The following is a 25,427-nucleotide window of genomic DNA, read 5'->3' as shown; positions in this document are numbered from 1 at the left end:
TTCCATTGTTTCCTTATAAAAAAGTCCTCCTTCACAGACACAAAGGAAGTTCTCATCCAAGGGTGAAATAAGTCGTCTAGGGTCATGGGTTATCACTTTTGTCTGTTTCACATGGTTTCAGAAACTGGTCTGAGAATGGTTACTATGGATGCTTAGAGACATACTTCACTTTCACAGTTCAGTCTTATTGTTTGAGTTTTTCAGTTTTCTTTAACACTCTTAACATCTGGCTAAACGATAAAATACCTCAAAATAAGCAGGTGAACAAGGGCCAGCTAAGACCTTTCACTGAGGAAAGGACTGGGCAGGGGCGGTTCTGAAGACCGTAACCAGAATCTGAAAGTTTTCCATTCCCCGGAGGAACATTCCCTATTAACGCTGTTCTGTAACCGCTTTCAATTTTATGAGAAATGTAAACAGTCAAAAAAGAAACCTCATTAATAAAATGAAAATATTTCTTGCTTGACTTAATAAGTCTCTCTCCTGCTGAGTTGAAAGCACCAAGTTACTGAAAAGACAAAAGTGTGACTTTAGTTTTTGCCTGAAGTTAGTGAAATTCTCATGGAATGTCTCTCATTCTTAGCTTCTATGAGCCAGCCTTGCCAAACCTGTTTCTATGGAAACAGGCATTAAATCTGAATACCGAAAAAGCTACTCTAGAGATGTGTATGCAAACCTTTATTGTCTGTAGGTGGCCAAGTGAGGTCCTGTACATAAAACAGCTGGCATAGGTGGACAGATTAAAGATGACTTACTGTCAGGGGGAAAAGCTGCAGGGGCCTCTCAAGAAACCCTATTTCTCTTCCTCCCTTTATTTCCCTATCCCTTCCTTCCATGTCTCCCTCCATCCTTATTCATTTACTTCATTCAAACAGCATAATTGAGCTCCTATATATGGCTAAATACATTCATACTTTGTCTCCTATGTGTCTGATTCCTGGGTAAGTGGGTTTAGGAGACAAAAGAAATAGGGTCTTCAGGTATATGTGGGGAGCATGTGTTGTTAAGCCAGAATGATAGGGCAGGGTTGGTGAATTTGCATCTAAGAATTATGCCAGAATAGAATGCTTGAAGCCCTAATAGAATGCTGGCAGAATTGTAGAGGAAGCTGCTGGGAGATAGAAGAGGAACCTCTCCTTTCCCTTGGATTAGAGGAACCACAAATAACATGGTTTGTGGTACATCATGGATATTTCCTAGGGGATTCAGTAGCCAGTGCCTAAAACAAACACACAATAACCAGTGCACCACGCAAGACAACAAAGGAGGATCAAATTTCTTCCAGACAGGCTTGAATAGCTTTCATTGGATTAAATGAAGTTTTAATAAGCAACAACCTTAAAAAAAATGGGTTAATTGCTGTATCAGAACTAAAAAGCACCCCTGAATAAACAGACTGTGCATTTCTATATCCTGGGTGGTTGCCAAAGTTCCTATGTCAAATGTGTAAACTGGGTGGTTTCCTTAAATGTGGTAGGAATTGGTAATGTCTTAACCATTTGAGTGTCGCCTGTAAATGTGGTTCCTCATGTAGACCTTCAGTGGTTCATTTGGGAGTTAGCAAAGGAACAGAGAAAACACGTAGTATTGAAAGCAATCAATCCATAGAATTAAATACGTAAAAGGAAAACAGGTAAGGAATGAGACATATTTTTGAATGAGGACCATGTCCAGACACGTGTGTATACGATCTTGAAATTCCCTTCACTGACTAATCAAAATGCATTGATCACAGTCAACTAGAACAACCCATGGAAAGAATGTACTCTTCTCAGTAATTCACAAATGGAGGACAGCGGATGGTTTAGAAAAAACAACTTGAAGAAAGGGCCGAAACCAGAGAAATTGCAGCAAAGGTTTGAAGTGCAGATAGAGTTCAAGGATATCCAAGTGAAAGGGGACTGAGGCATTCTCAAGGGCTGAAATCTGAGGGAGCTTTGCTTGGTACAACCCACTGACCCACTTGCTCCTCTGTTTGTGCTCTGCACTGAATGGTAATGGTGAGGTTCAAGGTTAGCTCAGACTGTGGGTGCTGGTCTGGAAAGGCAGGAGGGATGAAGGGTGAGTTTGCATTCTCTCTAGTCGGAGCTGCTGCATTCTCACATTGAGAAAGTACTCATGTATTGAGTACATTATTAGTCTCCTAGATATGGCTGGGAAGCAGAAAGGCTTTGGTGACCTTGAACAGTAAAAAGGGCAGCCAAAGCTGGAGGGTGCTTTGAGGTGTGAACGATGGGACAAAATGCAGCAAGCAAGGGTAGAGTCTTTAGGGAAGTTAACACAAGTCAGAGATGGATGGGGAGGAGTTGGAGATACTTTGGGGGAAGAACAGGAGGTAGGGACAAAGTACATAAGAGCATGGATGGTCCTAGAATACCTGTTTGGAAACTGAAAATTGGAAGAGGAATTGGAAAGTAGAAGTAGGGAAAGGGGGAATTAGCCTTAATGGCCTTTTCATAGGAGAACGGGATAAGGCCTTCTGGTTGGAGAATGAAGGTCTGAGGTTGAGAAAACCTAAGTAGGAAAACTTGAAAGATCCACTAGAGACCAAAGGACTGACCACAACGAGGGTCCAGGCAAAGTTGGAAACCAGAGAGCTGTGACACCATGTGATTCAGTGTGACTTTCTCCAGCAGTTCTTGGTGATGTGGGTGCAGTAACAGTGAGGGGTGGTGGTCTGAGTGATCCAGGGTTGGGGTTTTGTTGGGGCAAGGAAGGAACGGGTTCTAGGCTCGGAAGGGTGCTGGTGATACCCTATAGGATGATCTACCACAGCCTCTGACTCGAGCGTTCCTACCTTCTAGCCCGGAAGGGACGGTTAGATCTGGAGAGAGTGGAAGCTCCATAACCTGCACGTACCTGCCCCAGCCCGTGGGCAGGAGGGGGCAGCATACGGATGCTAGTGCTCTGCTCTCCGTGTCCAGAAGAAACAAAAGTCTCAGCCCTGTCCCTCCTTTCCTTCCTCATTTTCCTTGAGAGAAGAATGCTCAAAAGAGCAAAAAAGTCCACGAAGCAGACCAAAATAGCAGACTGACCAGGCATAAAGCACTTCTTTACCACCAAATCACTTCTTAATTTTCCTCACCAGTTTCCAGTAGCTCTGGAGAGTTGATGCTAAGTGCTGTTTTATTGAGCATATTGTCCCATAGCTATTGCTGAGTCTGCCATGCAGAAAGAAGTCAGCTGTCATTCTGGCAGGTTTTGAGCTACGTGGGCCATTAAATGGCCTCTTACCCATGGGCAAGTGTGGTGAAGGACAACCAAGGATGTGTCCTCCAAGAGTATAGCCTTTCTGATGTTTCTAAGTATGAATTGCTGGTCAGCAGGGGAGGGGTCCTTAAATTCTGCACCTGTGGGCAGAAGGGGACAGGACCGTGGCACTCTAAGAAATAAGAGCAGGTGGGCTGAGTTGACATTGGCTCTGCAGAGCCTTTGTTTCAGGGCTGTGACAGTATGGCCGGCTACGTGGCAGCTGTCTGGTGCCACAATATTCTTGGGAAGGACTGTAATCTCCATGTGGCTGTGAGCATCCCTGCCCCTGGACACTGGCCCCCTCACCTGCAGACTGAGGTGGTGCCCAGACCTCCTTCCTAGCTTTCTGGATAGGACATTGCCGTATGGTGGAAGCAAAAAGAAGACCATTTTGCTTCACCCAGGAGAGAAAATAAGAAACCAAGGGAAAAGAAGAGTTAAAATAATTCCTCAAATTTGCCTTTGTGTCCTGGTAGGTGCTAGCCTACATTGTGACTTCCCAGCAGTGGAAGAGAGAACAGGTAACCCATTCTCTTCCTCTCCTGGTTGCTTGATGAGTCTTTGGACTCCACTTGCTAGGCTGACTGACTCCTGCAGGTGAGGGAGTTGGGCATAAACCTGTCAGGTCCCAGAGGAGAGAATCCCAGGAGGACTCAGATACTTTGTTTCAGGCACTGGAGCTGGGAATGCTTCCCACCCCCACTCTGAGCATGAAGGCCAACAGAACAATGGATTTAAGCACATTTTATTCAGTTGACTGAGTTTGTATATTTGCAAGTACTTTTCAAGAAGATAGGATATGATAGAAAAATTAAGCATAGTTCACTATTCTTCTTGGACCTAAATTGCATGTGATTTTTAAGATGCTAAATGCTAAAATTTCAAGTAGTTATATTTATTTACATTCACTTTGTTCTACATAGAGTGAGTGCTCACAAACACAGAAAAATAGAAAAGACCAAAAAAGTGCACAGGCACACTGCCTAAAAGGCCTAGAAAGTTCATTTATAAATCCACACAGGATTTCAATAAAACCATTCCCCCTCTTCCTGCCCCGAACTAGATAAAAGCTAATTTCTAAAACTCAAAGCACGTGAAAATGGTTATGAAAAGTCTAAGAATGAGGGAGTTGATCTAAGGTAATAAATGCCATTATATATTCTCAACTGAAAGTATACTCGGGTGAAAGAGTAAACTGATAACCGAACAAGTCCAGAAGTAAATCCGAATATATATGGGAACTTGGGTTATGATAAAGTGGCGTTTCAAATCAGTCGGGGAAATAAAAGGTAAAAGTAGCTGTGTAGAAAGAATAAAATCGCAGCTTAAATTCTAAATGGTTCAAAGACTTAGTCTTCCATTATCTTCTTTAGCCCGGTAATGATTCAAAATTCAGAAGACCTAAAGAAAAGAACATACATAAAAAATCATATAAAAACAAAGATTCATGTGGAAAAACCCACCAGTTTCAAATGGCCAATAACACACTGGGAATACCTAGATAAATTGTGAAAACAGATAAAAAGCTAACCCTGCTAACTTGTTAGGAAGAAACCAAGAACCTTACAGAAAAGTTTACATGTTGTAACACTTAGACACAAACCCCATGTTTACTCAGTCACAAAACCTCATGACCTAGGTACTGTTACTGTAATTTATTCGTTGGGAACTTGCCCTATGACACACATCTTAGGAGCGACAGAGCCAGGTAGTCTGACTCCGGACTTTTTTAGTTTATAACCAAGCTCTATGATGAACCAACTATACAAAATGGAAATTTCATAGACAAAAAGATGCTCAGAGTCCTCTATAAAAAAATTAAAGCTACACTGAGTTATTATTTTTACTGTCCCTCAAAGTTTCTTTATAAATCTGCACTAAGACAGTAGATTTCTGACCTGCCTAAAGGCGAGAGTTGTACCTGGTGACTGAAGCGTTCAGTTGAGGATTTATGCAAAGGTGTCGGATTGTGAAGACAAAGGTTCTGAATAAATGTGACCCAGCTTGTCTTTATCCTATTACAAAGGTAGTGGTGGAGAATAGCAGTCACAGATAACCTTGAGCAGGGAGGGGAAAAAAACCCCATTCTATTAGGACTTGCAATACTTGAAAATTACTCTGAGCTGCAAATCTATTTCTGAAATAGAAGGAAAAAAAAAGTTGGGGTCTTTGCCTGTCCTATGACAACGTGAAAAATAGTCCTTTTCACTTTTTCTATCTAACCTGTACCTTTACCTGCTAAAGACGGAATAAAGTATTTTCTCTTCTTGATGTTGCAAGGCGATCGTCGTGAGGAGAGCGTTTGCTCATTTTTTTATATTGTGGTGAAGTCACGGTTACCTCTGATCATGGGAATTGGGTTTATGAAGGGATGATGAAATCCAGAAAATCCTAGGATCATTCTTAATCTAATGCGTCAGTCTTTTCTGTCATCAGTTTTTTACTCAGAGCTCACAAATAGAAAGGGCAATTCATTTGTAATTACGTTCATTTTCCTCAGAATTGGATGAAAGCCTTGGCAACAGTAAAATGACCAAGCTGGTAGCAGTAAGCAGGGGGTCGCAGCCCCAAATCTCAGAAATACCAAGTGCGGGGAACCTTAGTCATCTAGGCTGTGGTTCCCAAGGTTGCCATTTGTTAGATCTGAGCAAACGTGGAAGGTCGTCCACCTTCTCCATGAAGCCTTCTCTCCCACGCCACAGATGTTATGATGATCAAGAATGAAACACTGATATTTGTGACAAAACTATACAGAAGGCTACAGGGAAAACATAGCAATCTGCTGTTTTTTTTCTAATTTCCCCCTCTTGACAAATGTGAAGTCCTCAGATTCTACCTGCTAATAGTTTTACATAAATTAGTCCTATTTTACCAGCATGGGCTCAGACCATCCATACCACCCTGAAATCTTGCTTTTTGCCCTTATAATCGTGGACATTTTTCCAGTTTCATAGCCAATAACCCCACCTCAGTATTTTTTTTTTTAAAGATTTTATTTATTTATTCGACAGAGATAGAGCCAGCCAGCGAGAGAGGGAACACAAGCGGGGGGAGTGGGAGAGGAAGAAGCAGGCTCATAGCGGAGGAGCCTGATGTGGGGCTCGATCCCAGAACGCCGGGATCACGCCCTGAGCCGAAGGCAGACGCTTAACGACTGCGCCACCCAGGCGCCCCATCCTAATTGAATATTTTAGACTTTTTTCATCAAAAGACTCATTTTGCCATTCCACTTGAGATAGTAACTATAATATTCTTAATGAATTCTAAAACAAACATAGAACTTCTAATTCTGCCCTTGGAATATTGATTTATTTATTTATTTTTAAAGATTTTATTTATTTATTTGACAGAGATAGAGACAGCCAGCGAGAGAGGGAACACAAGCAGGGGGAGTGGGAGAGGAAGAAGCAGGCTCATAGCGGAGGAGCCTGATGTGGGGCTCGATCCCAGAACGCCGGGATCACGCCCTGAGCCGAAGGCAGATGCTTAACGACTGAGCCACCCAGGTGCCCCCCCCACCTCAATATTAAGAGCTATAAGATGTTCTGTAATTAGGATAAAAAAATAGAGAACCATAATCCAATCTTTTCTATTTTCCAAGACTTCTGAGTTAAAGGTTCTTATCTACTTTCATTTTTCTGTATGACAGATGGTCTGAAGTAGGATTGGTAGGTCAGATTTTAACAACTTTGCCTACACTGTCCAAGAACAATTCATATTCACACAAATAAGACCAGAGCATACATAGGGCATCCCTCTGGGTGTTTCCACTTATTTTAATTTTGCCAATCAGATGAAAATGGTAATGAATTGTTTTAAATTACATTTCCACGACTGTTAAAGAAACTAAGCATTTTCCAATCCATTTGTTCACTTTTCAGCATTTATTGTCCATTTCATGTCTGTTCATGTTCATATTTCTTTCCTCCTATGGTCTTTCTCAGTGTGGATGATTTCTGTTCATGTTCTCTTTGTATGTTAGGAATATCAACCCTTGGTCTGTTTATACATACTGATACTTTCTTTTGACTTGGCCTGTATTGATTTTTCAGCCATAAAACTTTTTCTCATGTAGTAAGCAATGTCTATATCTTTATAGTTTGCGCATTTCTTTGACTTGATTAAGAAGCTATTGCACTATTAGGTTATTTTAAAATTAAGGAGAAGTCTAAATTGGGACTCAAAGTGAATGAGGAAATAATACAACTAGTTGGATTATTGATGATCTTCTAATAGACATACCAGTGCAATTACTTGGGGTAGGACTGCAATAATAAAAGGAATGGAAAAGTCAAATAATTCAAACTGATTGGGATGGGGTGAAGGAGAGAATGATCTTGTACAAGTCAGTAAATGCATGAAATAAGGTAAATGAACTGTTACAAAGAAAATATATGAAATAGAAGATGGGAGGAATAAAATTGATTTTTGTCACTTATGGTAATATAGACAGGATGAATTTATCAAAAGGCAGAGGTAGGAAGATTGTGCTGTAAAAATGTGAAAATATGAAAGGAAAAGGACATGACAAAAATGAAGAGAGGAAAACGCAATGGAGAATTTCAAATGAGGAAGAGGTATGCTAACACTAGTTTCAAATAAGGCAGAACTCAAGGCCCAAAACCTTGTCTCGGGGTTGGGGAGATGATAAAATTGGAGTTAAGGCCACCAAGGTAGTCAGGATTTCAGGAATTAAGATTCTGGAGTTAAGGGAAGAGAAGGAAGTTATTAATTTGCCAGTTTGAGGGATAGACTGAGAGACTAAAAAGCTGAAGAGTCAGCAGCAGTCCTGTAGTGCTGAGAGGATAGGAGTTCAGAGTTCCTCAAAATGGAGAACACCTCAGGCTTTCATTTGAAAAAATGAAGGAATATACCCCAGGTGTAAGGATAAACTAAAAAACAGTGCTTATGAAAAGCCAGCCTAAAATAAGCTCAATCCCTGATTGGATTAAGGGGATTTATTGCAATTTCCTGCTAAAGCTAAAGAATGCCTCTCTGCATAAGAATATTAACAATTTTTTTTACGGTGTCCAGTATTCAATAAAAAAAAAAAAATTACCAGGTATCCTAACAACCCAAGGGAAAAAGACCTCAATACAATATCCCAGGTAATCAGCTGTCCAGACATCTGTAATTAACTTAAAAGATGAAAACATGGAGAATTATTTCGGACACCTATAATGGGAGTTTTTAAACTAGAAATACAGTGACCTATTAAGGCTACGATACGTTTGTTTAGCAGCAAGTTTGAAATTGTTGGTGAAAGGATTAATACGGAATGCCCCTTCTAAACTGCTTGAAAATCAGAAACCTTGAATTGTATATTGAGCAAAAAATACGCTTAAAATGAAGGCAAGATAAGGATGTTTAGAATAACAAGCTGAAAGAAAACTACATGGTTATTCTAAAGCTCTTCAGAAGTAAGGACTATGAATCATGGAAATGACAGGCAGAATCATGGAAATGACCAAAGCAATGATGGCAACAGAAATGGTCAATACGTGGGAAAGCGTGAGTAGAACACTTAAGTCCTATGGGTTTTAAAAGGATACTTAAAATTAGACAATAGGAAAAAAAAATAACATGAAAGGGGTAAATACAATTAAAATATTCTAAAGTTTTTCCATTATCGAAGAAATTATAAAGTAATTAGTCTCTATTAGGCAAAAAAAAAAAATCACAAGGATTTAGAAGAATGGATAACAAGCTTATAAAGGGGAACAATGTTCTTGATCAGGCCATTATAAGGCAAGGATAGAAACTAGAATATAGAATAAACGGGACAAAAGAAAAAACTAACAGGGTAGTTTTAAACCCAAATCCTGTATATCTGGGCTCCATTAAATATAAATATAGTAAATATTCCAATTAAAAGATAGAATGACTGCATTAAAAAAACTTTATGTGCTGCTTGTAAGCAATATACTTTAAGTATTAAATCAGAAGTAGTAAGATGGAATAAGATATATTCAGAAGGTAACCAAAAGAGAACTGGCGTAGCTATATTCCTATCAGACGAAGTAGGCGTGAAGGCAAGAAGAACTGCATGTAATGACGAAGAATCAATATAAAAGAATTTCAACTTGCTATGTAGCTAATAACTGAAGACAAGGTAGAAAATGTAAATAACCACTGAAGAAAGTTTAGAGTTGTAATTAAAGATATCATTTAAAAAGGTACTAGGGTGAGATTTAGAACTAAGTTCTACATAACCTTTAAAGAACATTCCTGTTTAAATATTTGAAGACCACAGAGAAAAAACGGTAATGTCCCAAATTTAATATAGCTAAAAAGAAAAAGAAAAACACCGTGTAAGAATAATTAACCAACTAACAAAGTCCTCCAAAACCGATTTCATTTATGAATGTATTTCAGGAATGCAAGGGCAGTTCAAATTCAAATCTATCAAGAAAACAAAATATCAGTTTTTCATCTTCAACTTATTGATATATCAGTAGGTGCTGAAAAGGCCGTGTTCATTGGTAGAAGAACCTGTTAGATTGTATACACACAATTCCATCTAGACTAAGTATCTAAACGTAAAACAGAAGTGGAAACACTAGCAGAAAATCCAGAATATTTGTGCTAAAGCGCCTTCAGGGTCCTGGTTAGAACTTTTTTTTCTTAAACCGTTCCCAACTGCCATCTCCTCAGCCGTATATCTGGTATAGAGCCTATTGTAACCTCAGCTTTGTTTCCTTGGTTGCCTTCCTCCACCACATCGTTGGAGGCCTCCAAATACGTATCTTACTCATCTCAGTATATTTAGTGCTACACACATAGCAGCTATCTTGTAAGTATGGCCAAACTGATGATGGCCCCTCCTAGCACCCCCTCAACCATTCCAACCTGTTGTCTACTGGAGGGATCCCTGAATGGAGCGATGTCCTCCTGTGCAACTTCTCTGTGGTTTATTTTCTGTAAGCGCTTTAGACACTGCGGGTTGGCTGTCTTTGCTCAGAAACCGCCCTTACTACTAGTGCTGTTGAGCTTCACTGGGACAGAGCAAGGGCTGTCAGTGTGGCAGCAGGTAAAAGACGGGTGACGTTCCCAGCGTCTGTCTCACCAATGGGAGTGTGCGCAAGGGTAAAACTAGAATAAAAAAATAGCATGGTTTGCTTTGTTTGCATTATTGGCCCTTTGCTGATCACCTGTGTTTCAGTGGTCCTTAACCCTGGTTGCACCTTAGTCACCCGACCATGGACCACTTAAATCACAGTGCTCCACAGGGGTTCTCAGGTGCAGCTGGGATCGAGAGCCACTAGTCCTTCATTCTCTTGCTCTGTTAGGAGTCTAAGATTGCCATGGGCCCAGAAACCACAAGATACTTTTTTTTTTTTTTTAAACAAATGGTTTCCTCTAGAAGGTCATGTAGCAGTAAGAGCAGGGCTTGGTGCCAGAAAGTTCGGAGTCTTAGCCCTGTTGCTAAGCTGGAGAGCTGATCGGCAATCTACAAAACCTCTCTATGCTCTGGTTCCCTAATGCATCAAAAACCCACAAGATCTTCCTATCCTTAGGAAGTTTAAAATGGAAACTAGATAAGACCCTTCCAAACTTTGAAAATCCTTCAAATGTAATTTGTTAGCATTTCCATCATAAAATTACACTGTCCTATTTCCTGGCTGTGGGGTCTTGTGCAGATCATTTCATTTGTTGAACCCCAGTTGGCTCATCCACAAAATGGAGCTACCGACTCTGCAAAGGACATGTTTAGCAGCAAGGCAAGCAATAGGAACTGAAAAGCACCAAATATCCTATTGTGTTTGCTATGAACTTGGATTTTTATTAAAAAGACTCAGAAGTTTTTGGTGTTAAGCCTGCCATCAAATCCCACGGTGTCTCTCTCCTGTTTGCAGATGCTGGCACCTATGTGGCCATAAGCAGGTGCCTGAAAAGCTTTGCAACCTTAAAACGAATCCCAGGGAATTTTTGGTTACAGACCAAGCCTGCTTAGGTGACAGGTGCCATTGACTTAGCTACCAGGGAGCTGCCCTGTTGGCTCCCATTACCTGGGCTTTCCTGCCTGTTGAGTGTGTGTGACAGGAGATCAATACTGGTGAGAGGTGAATGTGTAATCACAGCAAGTGAAGTGGGTGTGGGGGGACATACCAAGAGGAGAGGTTACAGAGGCACTGGGCAGACGGAAATGCCTTGCCCCTGAGCTAGTCCTGCCACCTTCTTCTGTCTTCACCTTCTGCCTTTGAGTTATAGCACCTGGTACCTTTCTCCAGCCTCCGGAAGCTGTGTATTCTCCAGCATGGGGATCTGCAGTCTTGAACTGACAAGTCCCATGATGATAAATGTGGAGGTCTCTGGGGGAACTCAAGATGCAGAGTAGTGAATCTGAAAGTGTGAGATGGGGAAGAAGCACTCGGAAGTGGCTAGGGCACAAATATTTCTAATTTTGGCTGTGTAGGTATATATGTTCCTAACTGTGTAGACTTATGTTGTCAGCCAGTGATGTTAATACTTTTTCTTCCTAAAGCCAATCTGATAATTACTACATTACAACCTCTCTCGAGACGACAACAACAAAAACCCCATAGAGTCATGGTGTCAGGTTTTAGTCCAACAAAACAAACTCCTTCTTTGGAAGGCATGAATGTTGATCTCAAATGAGCCCCTGAAATACTGTACCCACTTACCCACTGAGATGGTCCAAACAGCAATAATTTTCAGGAAGGCCTTAGTTCTGGAGTTGAATCGGCTGTGATGGATGGGGTTCTGGATGGCTACGTAGCGGTCTAGTGAGATGGCACAGAGGTGCATGATCGAAGCCGTGGAGAAGAGCACGTCCAGGTAAATCCAGACCGCACAGAGCTTGCTCGGCAGAGGCCACCGGTAACCTGCGATGCAGAGTGAGCGTCAGCAAGGGATCTCAGGCCTCCCGCGGTTCCTGGAAGTGACCCTGCCAGAAGGGTCCATTCTGGGGGAGGTGGGGAAGGCACAGGTGGTGGCAAAGGGCAACACAAGATATTTTCAGTGTTTTAAAAAACCTAAGAACAATTGGTACTGAAGGACGGTAAGATCCTACTAGCTGATGAACATAGGGTTTAGAAATTTCTTGTGGCTGGAATTATGCCAGTGTGTTGTGGTAAACTTGGGGTGTCTTCAGGGTTTCTCTTGCTCTGTGTCCCCTAACATCTACCTTTTTTCTTTGTTTTTAATGAGTTAGAAGTCTCTCAATGTCTTTTGAGTTCCTCTATTAAAATGCCTCTTATAGGACACTTTTCACATCTTTGACCTACTGTGGGTTCCCTGAGGTTCGGCCCACCTCTTAATCACTATAACTGCTCAGTCTTGCACAGTGATGTCATTTAGTGGTCTCTCAATAAATGCTATTAGTGTGAATAAATGATGAAAAAGTCCAGATTGAGAGTATTTTTTAGGAAAAAAGAAAAGTAATTACATAATGCTTTAGGTGTTCAAATCAAATTTGGGAGGTGTGGGGGAACTATGCAGAAAAGCATGGTGTTCTTGTCCTGATGAATGTTTCACGGCAGTGGTGCTCAAACTCGAGCGAGCCTCAGTCTCCTAGGTAGGGTCTTAAAATGGTACTGCTGGACCCCACCGCGAGGTGCTGATTTTGTGACTCTGCAGTGGGGCAGGAGAATTGCCATTTCTAACAAGTTTCCAGGTGGTGCTGCTGGTCCAGGGATGACACTTTGACAACAGCTGCTTGCAGCAGTGGTTGTCAGCCCTGGCTGCACTTGAGAATCAGCTGAAGAGCTTTTTCTCTAGGTCTTGGGGCTTAGGAGGATAGGAGGAGGTGGGCCCCAAACAAAGTGTTCCATAGCTCTCCTGATGATCCCACTAAGAAGAGCACTGCAGGAGGCCCGTAATGCATATTCTAAGTGTCCTGTTTTTGTTTTAAAGGGGATCAAATGGTTATATAAACCCAAATTAGTTTTGAAAACTGCATAAGTGGTGATGTTACATGGAGTACAGGTGAAAAGGCAATCCTAAAGATCACCTTTTTCTTTACAACAGTCCAGACCCACAAAGCTGAACAAATTCCACGTTTGTGGGTATACTCTACCAAAATGCCACCACCTATATTTAGGAAAGTAAAGGGTGCAGGATACAAGCCTAACTTAATGCCTTTCACTCTATTTGCCAAAAAAAAAAAAAAAAAAAAAAAAAAAAAAAGTCTTGAACTAAAACAGGAGCCTCTTCCTTTGCAGTGCCTGGAAGGAAGCCGCACTCTGCCTGGTCAGAACTGATGTTGGCCCTTGGAGTTTTCTCTGCGAGGAGGCCGCTGAGGGCGGGCCACAGTCTGGTTTCCGAAGCAGGGATAGGGAGGGGGCGTTTCCTCACCCTGCCCGGTGAGAGAGGATCAGTCCCCAGGAGCGTTGCAACTTTGGCTGGAACTGGCTGCATGCAGAGAGGATGCCGCCAGGGGGCGCCATTGCACCCCGAGCGGGAGGCGGCGGCGGGGTCCTAGCTTCTTAACCCAGCTGGCGGGTGCCTGCTCCCTACCTGCCACTGGGGTCACCCCCGCCCTCTGGCAGTGGTTTTGGTACCCTGACGGGACCTCTGGGAGCCATGCACCACTCCCGGGAGTTAGCCTTTGAGGCGGGGGTCGGGTGTTAGGAGGGGAGAACCTCTGCAGCATGTCTGGGAAATGACAGGCAAATTTGATGAAATCATCCTGGTGTGAGATTTGAGTGGTCAAAGGGAGGTTGGCCTTGCAAGGAGCAGTATGCACCCCACGCAACCGGCGCCTGCTCTTCATTGCCATCTCTTGCCTCCTCCATACCCCCCAGCGTTGGGGTAATACACATATTTTAGCCCTTAAGGCTTGACCAGAAAATCCCCTCTTACAAAGATCTTAAGGTATTTTTAGCTCTGGGTGACTGCTCTGTCCCAGGGTCGGCAGTCTAAATACTCTTTTAAAAAGAAATCCAGCTGTATCACTCATAATTTGAAAAGAACATGACATTCTGCTTCCCGCTGAAGCCGTCTCAGTGTTTGCTGACTTGCTAAGAGGTTTGACTCTTTCAAACTGTTGAAGAAAGCTAGATTAATGTCTTCCCATTTGTTTTCTACCCTCCTCCAAACCAGACTGGAGGAACTGATGTATATGTATTTTTAAAGAGTTGAGGGTATAATTCAAAGACACCCTTCCAAATCAGCTTCTCTGGGGTAGGGAATAATCGAAACTGGAGTAATTCATTTATTCTAAGGCAGAATCTGCATATTTTAACATTAAACCCACTGTACCACTAATGTTCTCCCTGCACATGGTCCAGGGTAATTGGGAAGGTTTAACCACTCCATTAGAAGTGCAGAAAACTGTGACAAAGATAACTGTTCTGTCTTGAAGGCTGAAATATTGGGGGATATACAGAAGCGAAAATCAAGTGGATTCAGAATGACAGCTAAATTCCTGCTTTATGACTGTATTGAGGGCATTTAAAGTGACTACCTAAAACGTACGTGTTTCCCAGCACAAAACTCTCCAAGGATAATATGTTGTCTGATCTTTTAATATATGAAAGCTCACTTTAAGATTTAACTAGTGTAACATGGTGGACCCTGGTCTATAAATAAGCCCTTGTGTTTAGTTTGTCCCTTGAGCCCCAGCTCATCTGCTCATAACATGCACATGCTGTCTGTTAGCAGTGTGGGTGCAGCTGGGAAGCTAATGCCACTCACCATACAGGATGGTTAGCATGGACACGGGCATGACAAGGAAACCCAGCAGCATATCAGCTATGGCAAGTGACATCAGGAAATAGTTGGTGGCGTTCTGCAGCTTTTTCTCTAGGGACACTGCCATGATGACGAGTATGTTTCCAGCAATGGTTAGAATAATCACCACAGCTGTCAACAAAGCAGACCAGTTTTTTTCCTGGAGATGAAGTAAGGAGAAGCATGGTGGTGAGAGACAGCCCTCACAGGAAAGGTTGGTTCGGTTTTCCGAGTCCACTGTCCAGTTAAATGCATCTGAAGTGTTAGCTTCTCCGGAGTTAAAGTCCTGGATGTAGAGCCTTGGGTCCTCATGTAATTGCATTAAGGAGTTTGTAGTTGAGCTCAAAGAAGCATTTTCCTCGAAAAGAAAATCCATTTCTAAGCTGGAATTGGTAGCCGATGAAGTAAAGAAAAACTAACAAGTTACAGCCTCAGCTCGCCCTCCATCTTTCTGTCCCCACACTCCGTCACACTGAAGCCGGTGTACATGCTGGGCTCTTTTGGTTGCTTTTTTTTCTCATTATTACAATGGGGGCTGAACCGCAGTGGCTCTTTGTATCTCCTTCCTTCACGGTGTTCGTGGAGTCTTGTTTAGTTTCATTTTTTTTTTTTTTTCTTCAAAGCAAGGTCAAAAAAGCAGAATGAACTTTTTGACATAGAGGTCGCAGAGTTTTGAGCATTCGGGGAGAAAAATGTGATCCTGGCCAGAAAAGAAAAGTTTTGTAATTACCAGGAATCTCATTGAGCTCTAGCTCATTCTGTTGGTTATACTGATCGCACTAGTTTATCCACAGCAATATTAAAACAGCATGCAATCCAAAACACTGGGGTGGTATGCAGTCTACATTAAGAAAGTCAATTAAAAATACATCCAGTGTTAATCCCATAGTAATTGGACGTACTTGGGGTTCTAGTTCTCAGTCTCTAGGCTGAATTGCCACAGCTGCTGTTGGGAATTTCCATTTGCATTATGCTTAGTTAATAAAAGAAGAAAAGTCTTAAGCAAAGATTAGCAGACAACTTTCCACACTAGAAATTCTCATTGAAATGATAACATTTTGGCCAAGCAGGATTTCCAGCCGGAAAGAAAATTAGCGCAGAAATAAAACACAGCAGCGTGAGAACTTACATTTGTCTTCAGGGTCCACACGTTAGACACACTTTGCCGTTCTGTGGCTTGCTGCATCTTCCATGGTAATTAAGCCAGTGTAGAGTCCCTTCTTTTGGAGCGTCAACCGGCATAATAGGATAGTAATTTGATTTCTGTTTTGCTGACTTCAAAAACTGCATGCGAGAGTAGAGCCACTTCCAGCACTGCGCGGTCTGTGTTCGCTGGCTCTGCCCCCACTCAGCTGGGTTACTCCCTCCCGTGCGGCTTGCCTGAGCGAGGCACACGTTTAGAAATCATTCATGAGCCCCTCTCCAAGTCACACGAAAGAAATCCCTCAGGAAAGTAGGCAGAGCTTCCTGTGCCAAGGGACTCGGGGTTTCCACGGGAATGGACCAGCTCTCGGGCTGCCTCGTTCACTTCACCAGACCTCCCTCTATCTGTGTGTCATAAACTGCAAGGTAGCAACAGCCAGGGAGGGCGGACCAAACAGGCTGTGGTTTTTTTTTTTTTTTCTTGTTTTTCTTTTCTTTCTTTTTTTTTTTTTTTTTTTCCACATGTTAACATTGGGAAGTTTTCTTAACATTAGAAATCGCCTTTTATGCAGATGGCTAAGGCAGGTAAGCTGTGCTGTGAGGTTTTGAGGGTGAAGAGAGCACATAAATAAGGCTAGAAAATGGCATATCCGGGGAGCACTGTGAGCATGCAGTACTTTCACCCGGAGCCCACAGTGCTTATGCCTGACGTGCAGTTACTGACGTCAGCGACTTGGGCTCAGAGTGGCCGAGCACCTCCTGGGCGACACTCAAACTCTTAGTAGTATTTTTACTTATTAAAAGCATGCACCATTCAACTAATTTATTTTCCCCAGAAATAAACTTAGAGGTAATTCAAAACCTCACATGTGGAAGAGCAGTCTTTCAGAGATCATTTTAAAGACCTCCTGCCTTCTTTGTTTAAAAAAAAAAAAAAAAAACCCTTCTCAGGTTTCTACAGACCGCAGCTGTGTGGTGGATATGTAAGTTGTATATATGTATACACACTAGATCTCCTTATTTTTACAGATGAGAAAAGGATTCTTCCCTGAAGAGTGGGGGTTTTCTAGCTTCTGTCCATTATCTTCACATTCTCTCTAAACAAATTCTGTTACTTGGGTGCCTTCAACATGCCTTTGGACAAATCGGTACCCTTTAGCAGGTGATTTCTCTTAGCTCTTGACCTGAATATTCAGCTACCTACTGAGACCTTCATCGGTGCCCTAGAAGACCTTGACCTCTGCATCTTTCTCCCATCCCCCTGCCTGCTTCTTCGTGCTTATCTCCACCCATTTTCTTGGTCAATGGAAGCAGCATCTCTTCAGATAGGGGGCTGTTACCTAAGACTCTTCCTTCGTTCTCCCTGCCAGATCCTAGTCTTCAGTGCAGCTTGTGTGTACGCGGACTTCCTGCCCTCCAGCCCACACCTTACCTTCCTCCTGGGCTGGAGCATCTCCCTCGTGGGAATTTGCCTTTTGGGCCACCCCTCGCAGGAAGAGTATGATTGTTGTGCTTAAACAGGCAGTAGAGAGCCCAGGCTCTGGGTTACAGCTCCTTAGTTTGGAATCCCACCTCTGTAAATCCAGCAGTAGAACCCTGGCCAATCTAGCTGTCCTCCTTAAGACTCTGTATTCTCACTTGTAAATGGGATAATCGTAGTACCTCTCTCAGGATGGTAGTGAAACTAAAATGGGGTCATGCATATAAATACTTAACCCAGCATGCTTATAGGATGCTCTTAATGTTAGCCACTTTTATTAATCCTCCTATTTGATGTTATTAAAACAAAATTGACATTACTCTCATCAATTTGTGCTTCCATTCCTTTAGCCTCTCCCTTGTGGGACACAACTCCCATCTTTGTCCCCCCACTGCTCCCACTTCCCAGGCCTAGACTCCTGTTTTCTTCTACAAGCAGCCTACATGCAGACAAACTTGCAGGTTGATAATTTTAAAGCATTTGTACTTGTAGTTCCCTGTGTCTGGAAATGCTCTCACCACCCCCTCTTAGTATCCATCTGGCAAATTCCTACTCAGTTGTCAAGGCTCACTTCTGAAGGTAGGTCCTCTGAATCCCACTCCTGACACTCACTACCTGGGTGACCTTGACTAAGCTGCTTAATCTCTGTGTCTTAATTTCCCTATCTGTAAATAGGGAAAGTAAATACATGAGAGGATTGATTGAGAGTTAAAATGTACCAGGTGTGTGTAAATTTGAGTGCTTTGTAAAGGCTAATTGTTGGGTTACAGTTATCAAGCTTTCCATGACTCTCCTTTCCCAGTGTAGGCAAAGACCATGGTAACTTCAGAAGCTTCCTACTCTATCAGGTTGCACCCTGCATGTAGGCAAAGACTACGTTTGTTTTGTTAATGGTCATACACATAGTGCTTAGATCTGTTTGTCGAATGGAATGTGTGACTAATAACTTATATGTCTGTCTTTATTAGACAGTGAACTTCTTAGTTCTCTCTTACCTGTAAGACCAAGCATGGTATCTCCTAATGGAAGGTCCATAGTAAATGCATTTTGAAAGAATAAATGAGTTGACACCCTGTATTAAAAAGCATAATCAGGGAGAAGCAAAGAACTCTACTTCCTTTTTCATTACTTTGTGCAGTGGGATACTAAATTTTATAAAGAGGGCAAAGGGAAATGTGATTAAAAATTTTGTTAGAAAATTAAGGCTTTTTGATGAATTTTGTTTTATGGATTGCTGTGTTTTTCTTGGAGAAAACTGAGGTTCTCAGGCTTGATGTCTCCATGGACAGCCAGGTTTCCAATCATGGCAAAGCTAGTCAGTGAACCTTGGTGTATGATTTACATTGTGAAATAATTTTGCTAGTAGGCATTGGGGAGGATTTGTAGTCTTATGAATACTTGTCCAGGACAAAGGAATATGTTAAAAAATCAGACCCCTGGCTACTAATACTTAAATAGAGCTCCTCTATTAACAGCATGGGAGTTAGATTTGGTAGGGATGGCTTCTTGGAGGTCAGGCACTCTTGAGTTTCGAAGACGGGTGTACACTGGCTGCTGTAGTGAACACTGGTGTTTAGCTCCCCCTGCGGGACAGACACTCACTTTTCCTGCTGCTGGAAGTGGCTCTCAGTGGATTCTCGTGAAAATTACCCTCAGCCAAAGAGGCCGCCTTGCCCATAATCATGTCTCTAGGGCAGCCAGAATACGACTGGTTTGTTGGGAGGATATAAAGGTCTGCCTTCCTTGCCTCAAGGCTGGATGATGTGGAAGGGCCATCCTGGTACCAGAGTTTCCATGGGATCTGCCCAGGTCTTTGTTGAGATTGCATCACAGTTCATCTCCTCCCTCTGCCTAGTCCTGCCTCCCTCGCTCCCCTGCAGGTATTGATCTGAAACTCTCAGCAATCAATCCTCCACACACAAGTCTGTCTCACAGTTGGCTTCCTGGGGAACCTAAGGCCTATGTTTTTAAACCTGTGTTTTAATGCTTCAGTGCCACTCTGGATGAGTTTTATGTCTTATGGAAAACAAAAGAAATTGTCGATATGTTGATGAATACCTTCTTCTCATAAATCAGAAGTTCTTCAGTAGACAACTAGGTTTACTCTCTGTTTCCATAAGGAATTTAAGATCAACAATCCCAAAATGAAACTTATTTGGGGCACAGTATCTTGAGTACCTAATTGGACTTTCTTTAGGGATATGTTTTGCAACCAGTTTATTCTGGGAAGTGTTCCCTAAAAGGGCATTGCTTAAATCAGGTGTTGATTTTTTTTTTTTTAAATGGCTGTGGCGGTATTTGTAGCCCTTAATTTTTTTCCAGTCAAAAGTTAGTGGCTTCTGAAACATTAGTGCCTTACAGATGTTAGTATATATGTGAGGGAAATTCCTTGAGCAAGTAAACCTGGAACATAATGCATCCTATAGCCTCCTCTTAGAGATCTACAGTGTATGTTAACATATTCAGTGCAGTGAGAGATGGTGCAGTGAAGAAATTTGTTGACCTTGTCTTGCTCACTCCCCATCTATGCCTCAAAACACTGATTTAAGGGCCCTTTTATTAATTTAATTAATGTAAAATGTAACCCAATTTAAAGTGTAAAAATATTAAGTCTATAGTTCAAATTTTGACAACTACACACCTGTATAACCATCCCCCAAATGAAGATAGCCACCATTCCCATCACTTGTGGAAGTTCTCTCATGTTATTCTAACCTTGATTTAATTGGAAGTATGTAGTATATACTCATTTTGGTTCTGGCTTCTTTCGCTCAACAGTATGTTTGTGAGATTTACCCATGTTGCTGTGCATAAACTTCCTATGGATTATAGTCTGAAAAACAGTTATATGGCATGGATATTTGGGAAATCCTTTAGTTTCTTGTTCAAAGAAACATGGACCAGATCCTTGTTCTGTTCTTTTTACGTTTCTTTTCAAGATCATGTCAACTTTACCTCTGCTCAGTGGACTATATCTGATTTCATTTTGAAATGGCTGCACAGACTTTTTAACTCCATGTTCTTTTTTAAGAATATGTCCCTGAGATTTATGCTGTCCAAATCTTAATAGTCTGAGAATGAGAACAGATTTTCACAGAAGATTCCCCGAATGATAAATAATCCATTCCTTCCTTTGGATGTTCCAGTTCTCTGGTTTGGAACAAACCAGATTGCTTGATCACTGCGTGCTTGGAAAACAAGGCCTTAAATTGCCTACTCTTAACACCATTGACTTGTGTCAAAAGAAGCACCTACTTGGAATTAACTACTAACTCTTTTCTTTTAAATCTTCTCACAGGGATATTTAACAATACTCATAAAAATAGCATAACCTTTGAGTGCTATACTTTTGTAGTGCTGAGTATAACCTTAAAGATGAGGTTCTCGCTTTCATTCATGCACTTAAGTATTTGGTGGTACCAAGTGGGAGTACAGGGGTGTAGGAAGGAGGTGTAAACTTGGTGATCAATGGCGTGTTGATGGTATATAAAGTGTGAAATGGGGTGAGATTATCTAGGGCGAGTGGGTGGAAATAGAGAAAGGAAAACAGGTTTGAGGAATGGGCCCTGGATTACTCCAGTATTTTGAGGTTGGGGAAATCTAGAGGGAACTACTCAAGCAGAATGAGAAGGAGCAGCCAGTGAGTAAGGAGGAACACAGAGTGGTATCCCAGAAGTCAGGTAGAGAGAGATAAGGGAGTGTACTCAACTGTCAAATACTCCTGGTGAGCTGAGTATGAGAAATAAGAACCATGTTTGTCAAAATGGAAGCTTTTGGCTTGGATTAGAACCATCTGGAGCAGTTGAACTAAGAGCCCAACAACATAGATTAAAAAAAAAAAATAGGAAGAAGTGGTAAGTGTAGACAGTATAGATAACTACTTTGAGGATTTTTCTCAGAAAACATAAATGGAGTTGTAACTGATGGGAAAAGAGACAAAGAAGATTTTTTTTTTCAAGACAGGACAAATTATAGCATGGTTTTGTGATGGAATGATCCAGAAGAAAGGGAGAAATTGACAATGCAGTAGAAGCAGGAGGTAATTGCTGAAATGATGTTGATTTGGAGAGAAGGGATGGATTTTAAAGGTTTGAAAGAGGTAGAAGATTCAGCAAAAAATTTAAGAAATAGTAAGATAACTAGGGCAGTCTGGTGTCCTAGAACCCAGTAGAAGAAAGTGTTTTCAAGAAAAAGGCTTAGAGATCTATTACCATTAAGATATCTATTAAGATGAAAGCATAGATGAGTCCCTTGGATTTAGCAACATGGGTTTGGTGGTGACCTTAAAAGCAGTGTCACTGAAAATGTTAAAGTACACAAGAGCAACATGGGGTAGTGGGGGTGGGGGGAACTTCTGAGAGTGGGAAGTGGAAGGACAGGATGTGGCATGTGAGAAAAACAAGTGTCAAAGATGACTCAGGTTTTAGATCTGAGCAACTGGGATGATGGAGTTGTCCTTAACTGAAGGGGGAAGGCTTTAGAGGTACAAGTTTTGGATAGATGTCAGATCATTTTTGGGCATATTAAACTGGAAATATAACAAATATGTCTTATAACACAGTTGAATGTAAGGATCTGGAGGAGAATGGGGAGGTCCAGGCCACAGATATAAGTTAAGGTACTCTGAGTATATAGATTGTATTGAAAGTCATGAGATATTTAAGAAATCTCATCCTATCTAAGAGTGAGAAGCAGTCTGAGGACTGAATCCAGAGATACCTCAACATTAAAGGTGAGGGAGATGAGGAAGAATCGGCAGAGGACACTGGGTTGGGGTGATAAGGAGAAAAAATCAGAGAATATGGTGTCCTGGGAGCCAAAGGAATAAAACATTTTTAAAAATCTTATTTACATTGAAGTATAACATACAGTGTACAACAGAAGGATTTAAAAATTCTGTATGTTACCCAGTGCTCATCATAAGTGTACTCTTAATCTCCTTTATCTGTTTCATCCAACCCCCTCCCCACCAATTTTCCCTCTGGTAACCACCAATTCTCCGTATTTAATAGTCTTTTTGTCTTTCTATTTTTGTTTCTGAGATTTCACATATGTTTGAAGTCCTATGGTATTTGTCTTTCTTGTTCTGACTTACTTGATTTAACATTATACCCTTTAGGTCCACCCATGTTGAAAATGCAAGATCTCATTTTTTTTATGGCTGAGTAATATTCCTTTGTATACATATAACACTATGCGTTCATCTATTGATGGACACTTGAATTGCTTTCAGTTGTTGGCTATTTTGAATAAACGGTGGGAGGGTGTATAGATCTTCTCAAATTAGTGTTTCCTTTTTTTTGGGGGGGGGTGTAGATAACCAGTAGTGGAATTACTGGATTATATGGTATTCCTGTTTTTAATTTCTTGAAGAAGCTCCATACTGTTTTCCAGAGTGACTGTACCATTTGCATTCCCAACAGTGCACAAATGTTCCTTTTTTCCACACATCTTCACCAACACTTGTTATTTCTTATCTTTTGGGTACTAGTCATTCTGACTGGTATGAGGTGATATTTCTTTTTCTTTTTTTTTTTTTTTAAAGATTTTATTTATTTATTGGACAGAGATAGAGACAGCCAGCGAGAGAGGGAACACAAGCAGGGGGAGTGGGAGAGGAAGAAGCAGGCTTCCAGGGGAGGAGCCTGACGTGGGGCTCGATCCCATAATGCCGGGATCACGCCCTGAGCCGAAGGTAGACGCTTAACCACTGTGCCACCCAGGCGCCCCTGAGGTGATATTTCATTGTGGTTTGGATCTGCATTTCCCCGATAAGTGATATCGAGAATCTTTTCATGCGGCTGTTGGCCATCTGTATATCTTCTTTGGTAAAAGGTCTATTCAGGTCCTCTGCCCAGCTTTTAATTGGACTATTTGTCTTTCTGTGTTGTTGTAGGAGTTCTTGATATATTTTAGATATTAACCCCTTATCAAATATGTCGTTTGTAAATATATTCCATTCATTATATTGCTCATTTATTTTGTTGATATTTTCCTTCACTGTGCAAAAGCTTTTGGTTTTGGTGTAGTTCCAATAGTTGATTTTTGCTTTTGTTTCCCTTGTCTTAGACACTTAGAAAAAGGTTTCTGTGGCTGATGTCCAAGAGATGACTGCCTGTTTTTTCAAGGAGTTGTATGGTTTCAGGTCTTCAATCCATTTTGAGTTCATTTTTGTGTGTGGTGTAAGAAAAGTGATCCAGTTTCATTCTTATACATGTAGCTGTCCAGTTTCCCCAGTATCATTTATTGAAGAGACTGTCTTTTCCCCATTTGCCTCTTTTGTCCTAGATTAACTGACCATATAAGCATGGGCTTATTTCTGGACTCTTTATTCTGTTCCATTGATATGTCTATTTTTTTGTGCCAGTACCATACTGTTTTTATTACTCCAGCTTTGTAGTAAAGCTTGAAATCTGGAACTGTGATACCTGCACCTTTGTTCTTAAGATTGCTTGGCTAGTTGGGGTCTTCTGTGGTTCCATATAAATTTTAGCATCCTAGTTCTGTGAAAAATGCTGTTGGTATTGCATTGAATCTGTATATTGCTTTGGATAGTATGGACATTTAAGCAACATTCTTATCCATCTGTATAGAATATCTTCCCATTTGTATCCTCTTCAATTTCTTTATCAGTGTTTTAGTTTACAAAGTATAGGTCTTCCAGCTCTTTGGTTAAGCTTATTCTAAGGGATATTATTTTCAGTGCAATTGTCAATGGAATTGTTTTCTTAAAAAGCAGATGACCTGAGAATCTTTTGAGAGTCATAAACGTAAAGTATTTCATTATGTGGAAAACTACTCACATGTTAAACAGGAGTAGGATAGGAAGACCCCTCTGAAATATTAACTTACCTTTAGGAACCTGTATGTCCTTTTTAAATTGAAAGAAAACACATTAAAATGGGCCAAAGAGTTATGGTATTTTTTTTGGTTCATTTTGGATTTTATAAGTTTTCTGAGTCATATGTATGTTAAATTTATGATAGGTAATTATTTCTTAATGATTAAAGGTCATAGGAAGAGAGCCAGGATGATCTTACATCCTTACCATAACTGGGACACACTGGCTTTAAGGTGAGAGTTTTAAAAATAGCTTGTTCCTTTTAAGGCATAGCAATTGTAGTATTCAAGATTTTATTGGCGAGTGGCATACATCTAAGTCAAAGAAACATCAAAAGGAGAGTCACATGTAACTGAGAAGTCCAGGAATAGAACTGGTACTTCAGGCATGGCAAGATCTAGGGGCTAAAAGGATGCAGACTGTATTTCTGTCTCTAGAATTAGCTTTCCTCTGGGCTCACTTGGTTTTCTTTTTACTGCAGATGGCTTCCCCCACGTAGCTGGGAAAGATGGCTGTTGACGATGCCATTTTATTCTATTATTGAAGCTGGTGAAAAAGGATTTAACTGTGATAACCCTTGATCACGTGCAGGGAAGATGCTGATTGGCCCTGATGTTCAGATGCCTATCTCTGAACCAATCAAGGTGTTTGGAAGAATGGAGTACTTGAACCGGGTCAGTCTAGGTCCTGCCACCTGCCCGTTCTTGTAGAAAGAGAGAACAGGGGATGTGGTTAACCACCTCCTTGGGACTATTTGGAATGGACCCCTTTCTAAATAAGGATTTCTGCTCAGACTAGTCAAAGGACTATCTAGTCTACTAGTGGAATGTAGTACTGGATTTACCTATTTTCTTGCTGTTTATTTGCTGAGATTGGCTGTGGTACCTGAGTCCTACTGAGGTGCATCAAAGGGCATTGCCTTTGTTTCAAGTCACAAGGAAGCCATTTGGTAAATTCCTACTAGGTATATTTCCTGAAATACCTAACTTACTACCAGACATGACCTAGGTTTGGGAT

General features: G+C 41.3%; 1 protein-coding gene across 3 annotated transcripts in view; it reads right to left on the bottom strand.

Annotated features, from left to right (window-relative positions):
• Window positions 1-17,682, bottom strand: part of HTR2A (5-hydroxytryptamine receptor 2A) — a 56,236-nt gene extending 38,554 nt beyond the window's left edge. The window contains exons 1-3 of one of the 3 annotated variants that reach the window (XM_040622817.1): window positions 16,076-17,682; window positions 14,911-15,646; window positions 11,898-12,098 (exon numbers count right to left, since the gene is read on the bottom strand). In XM_040622817.1, the coding sequence (XP_040478751.1) occupies window positions 11,898-12,098; window positions 14,911-15,322 (613 nt within the window). In that variant the 5' untranslated portion in view covers window positions 15,323-15,646; window positions 16,076-17,682. Of the gene's footprint in view, window positions 1-11,897; window positions 12,099-14,910 lie in introns of all 3 variants that reach the window. The other 2 variants (XM_040622825.1, XM_008706848.2) reach the window with 2 other exon arrangements.
• Window positions 17,683-25,427: the final 7,745 nt, after the last annotated feature.

Source organism: Ursus maritimus, unplaced genomic scaffold, assembly GCF_017311325.1.
Source record: "Ursus maritimus isolate PB19 unplaced genomic scaffold, ASM1731132v1 scaffold_10, whole genome shotgun sequence".
Classification (NCBI taxonomy): domain Eukaryota; kingdom Metazoa; phylum Chordata; class Mammalia; order Carnivora; family Ursidae; genus Ursus; species Ursus maritimus.
Note: the sequence above shows the minus strand (reverse complement) of the source record. Positions and strands in the feature narration are given on the sequence as shown.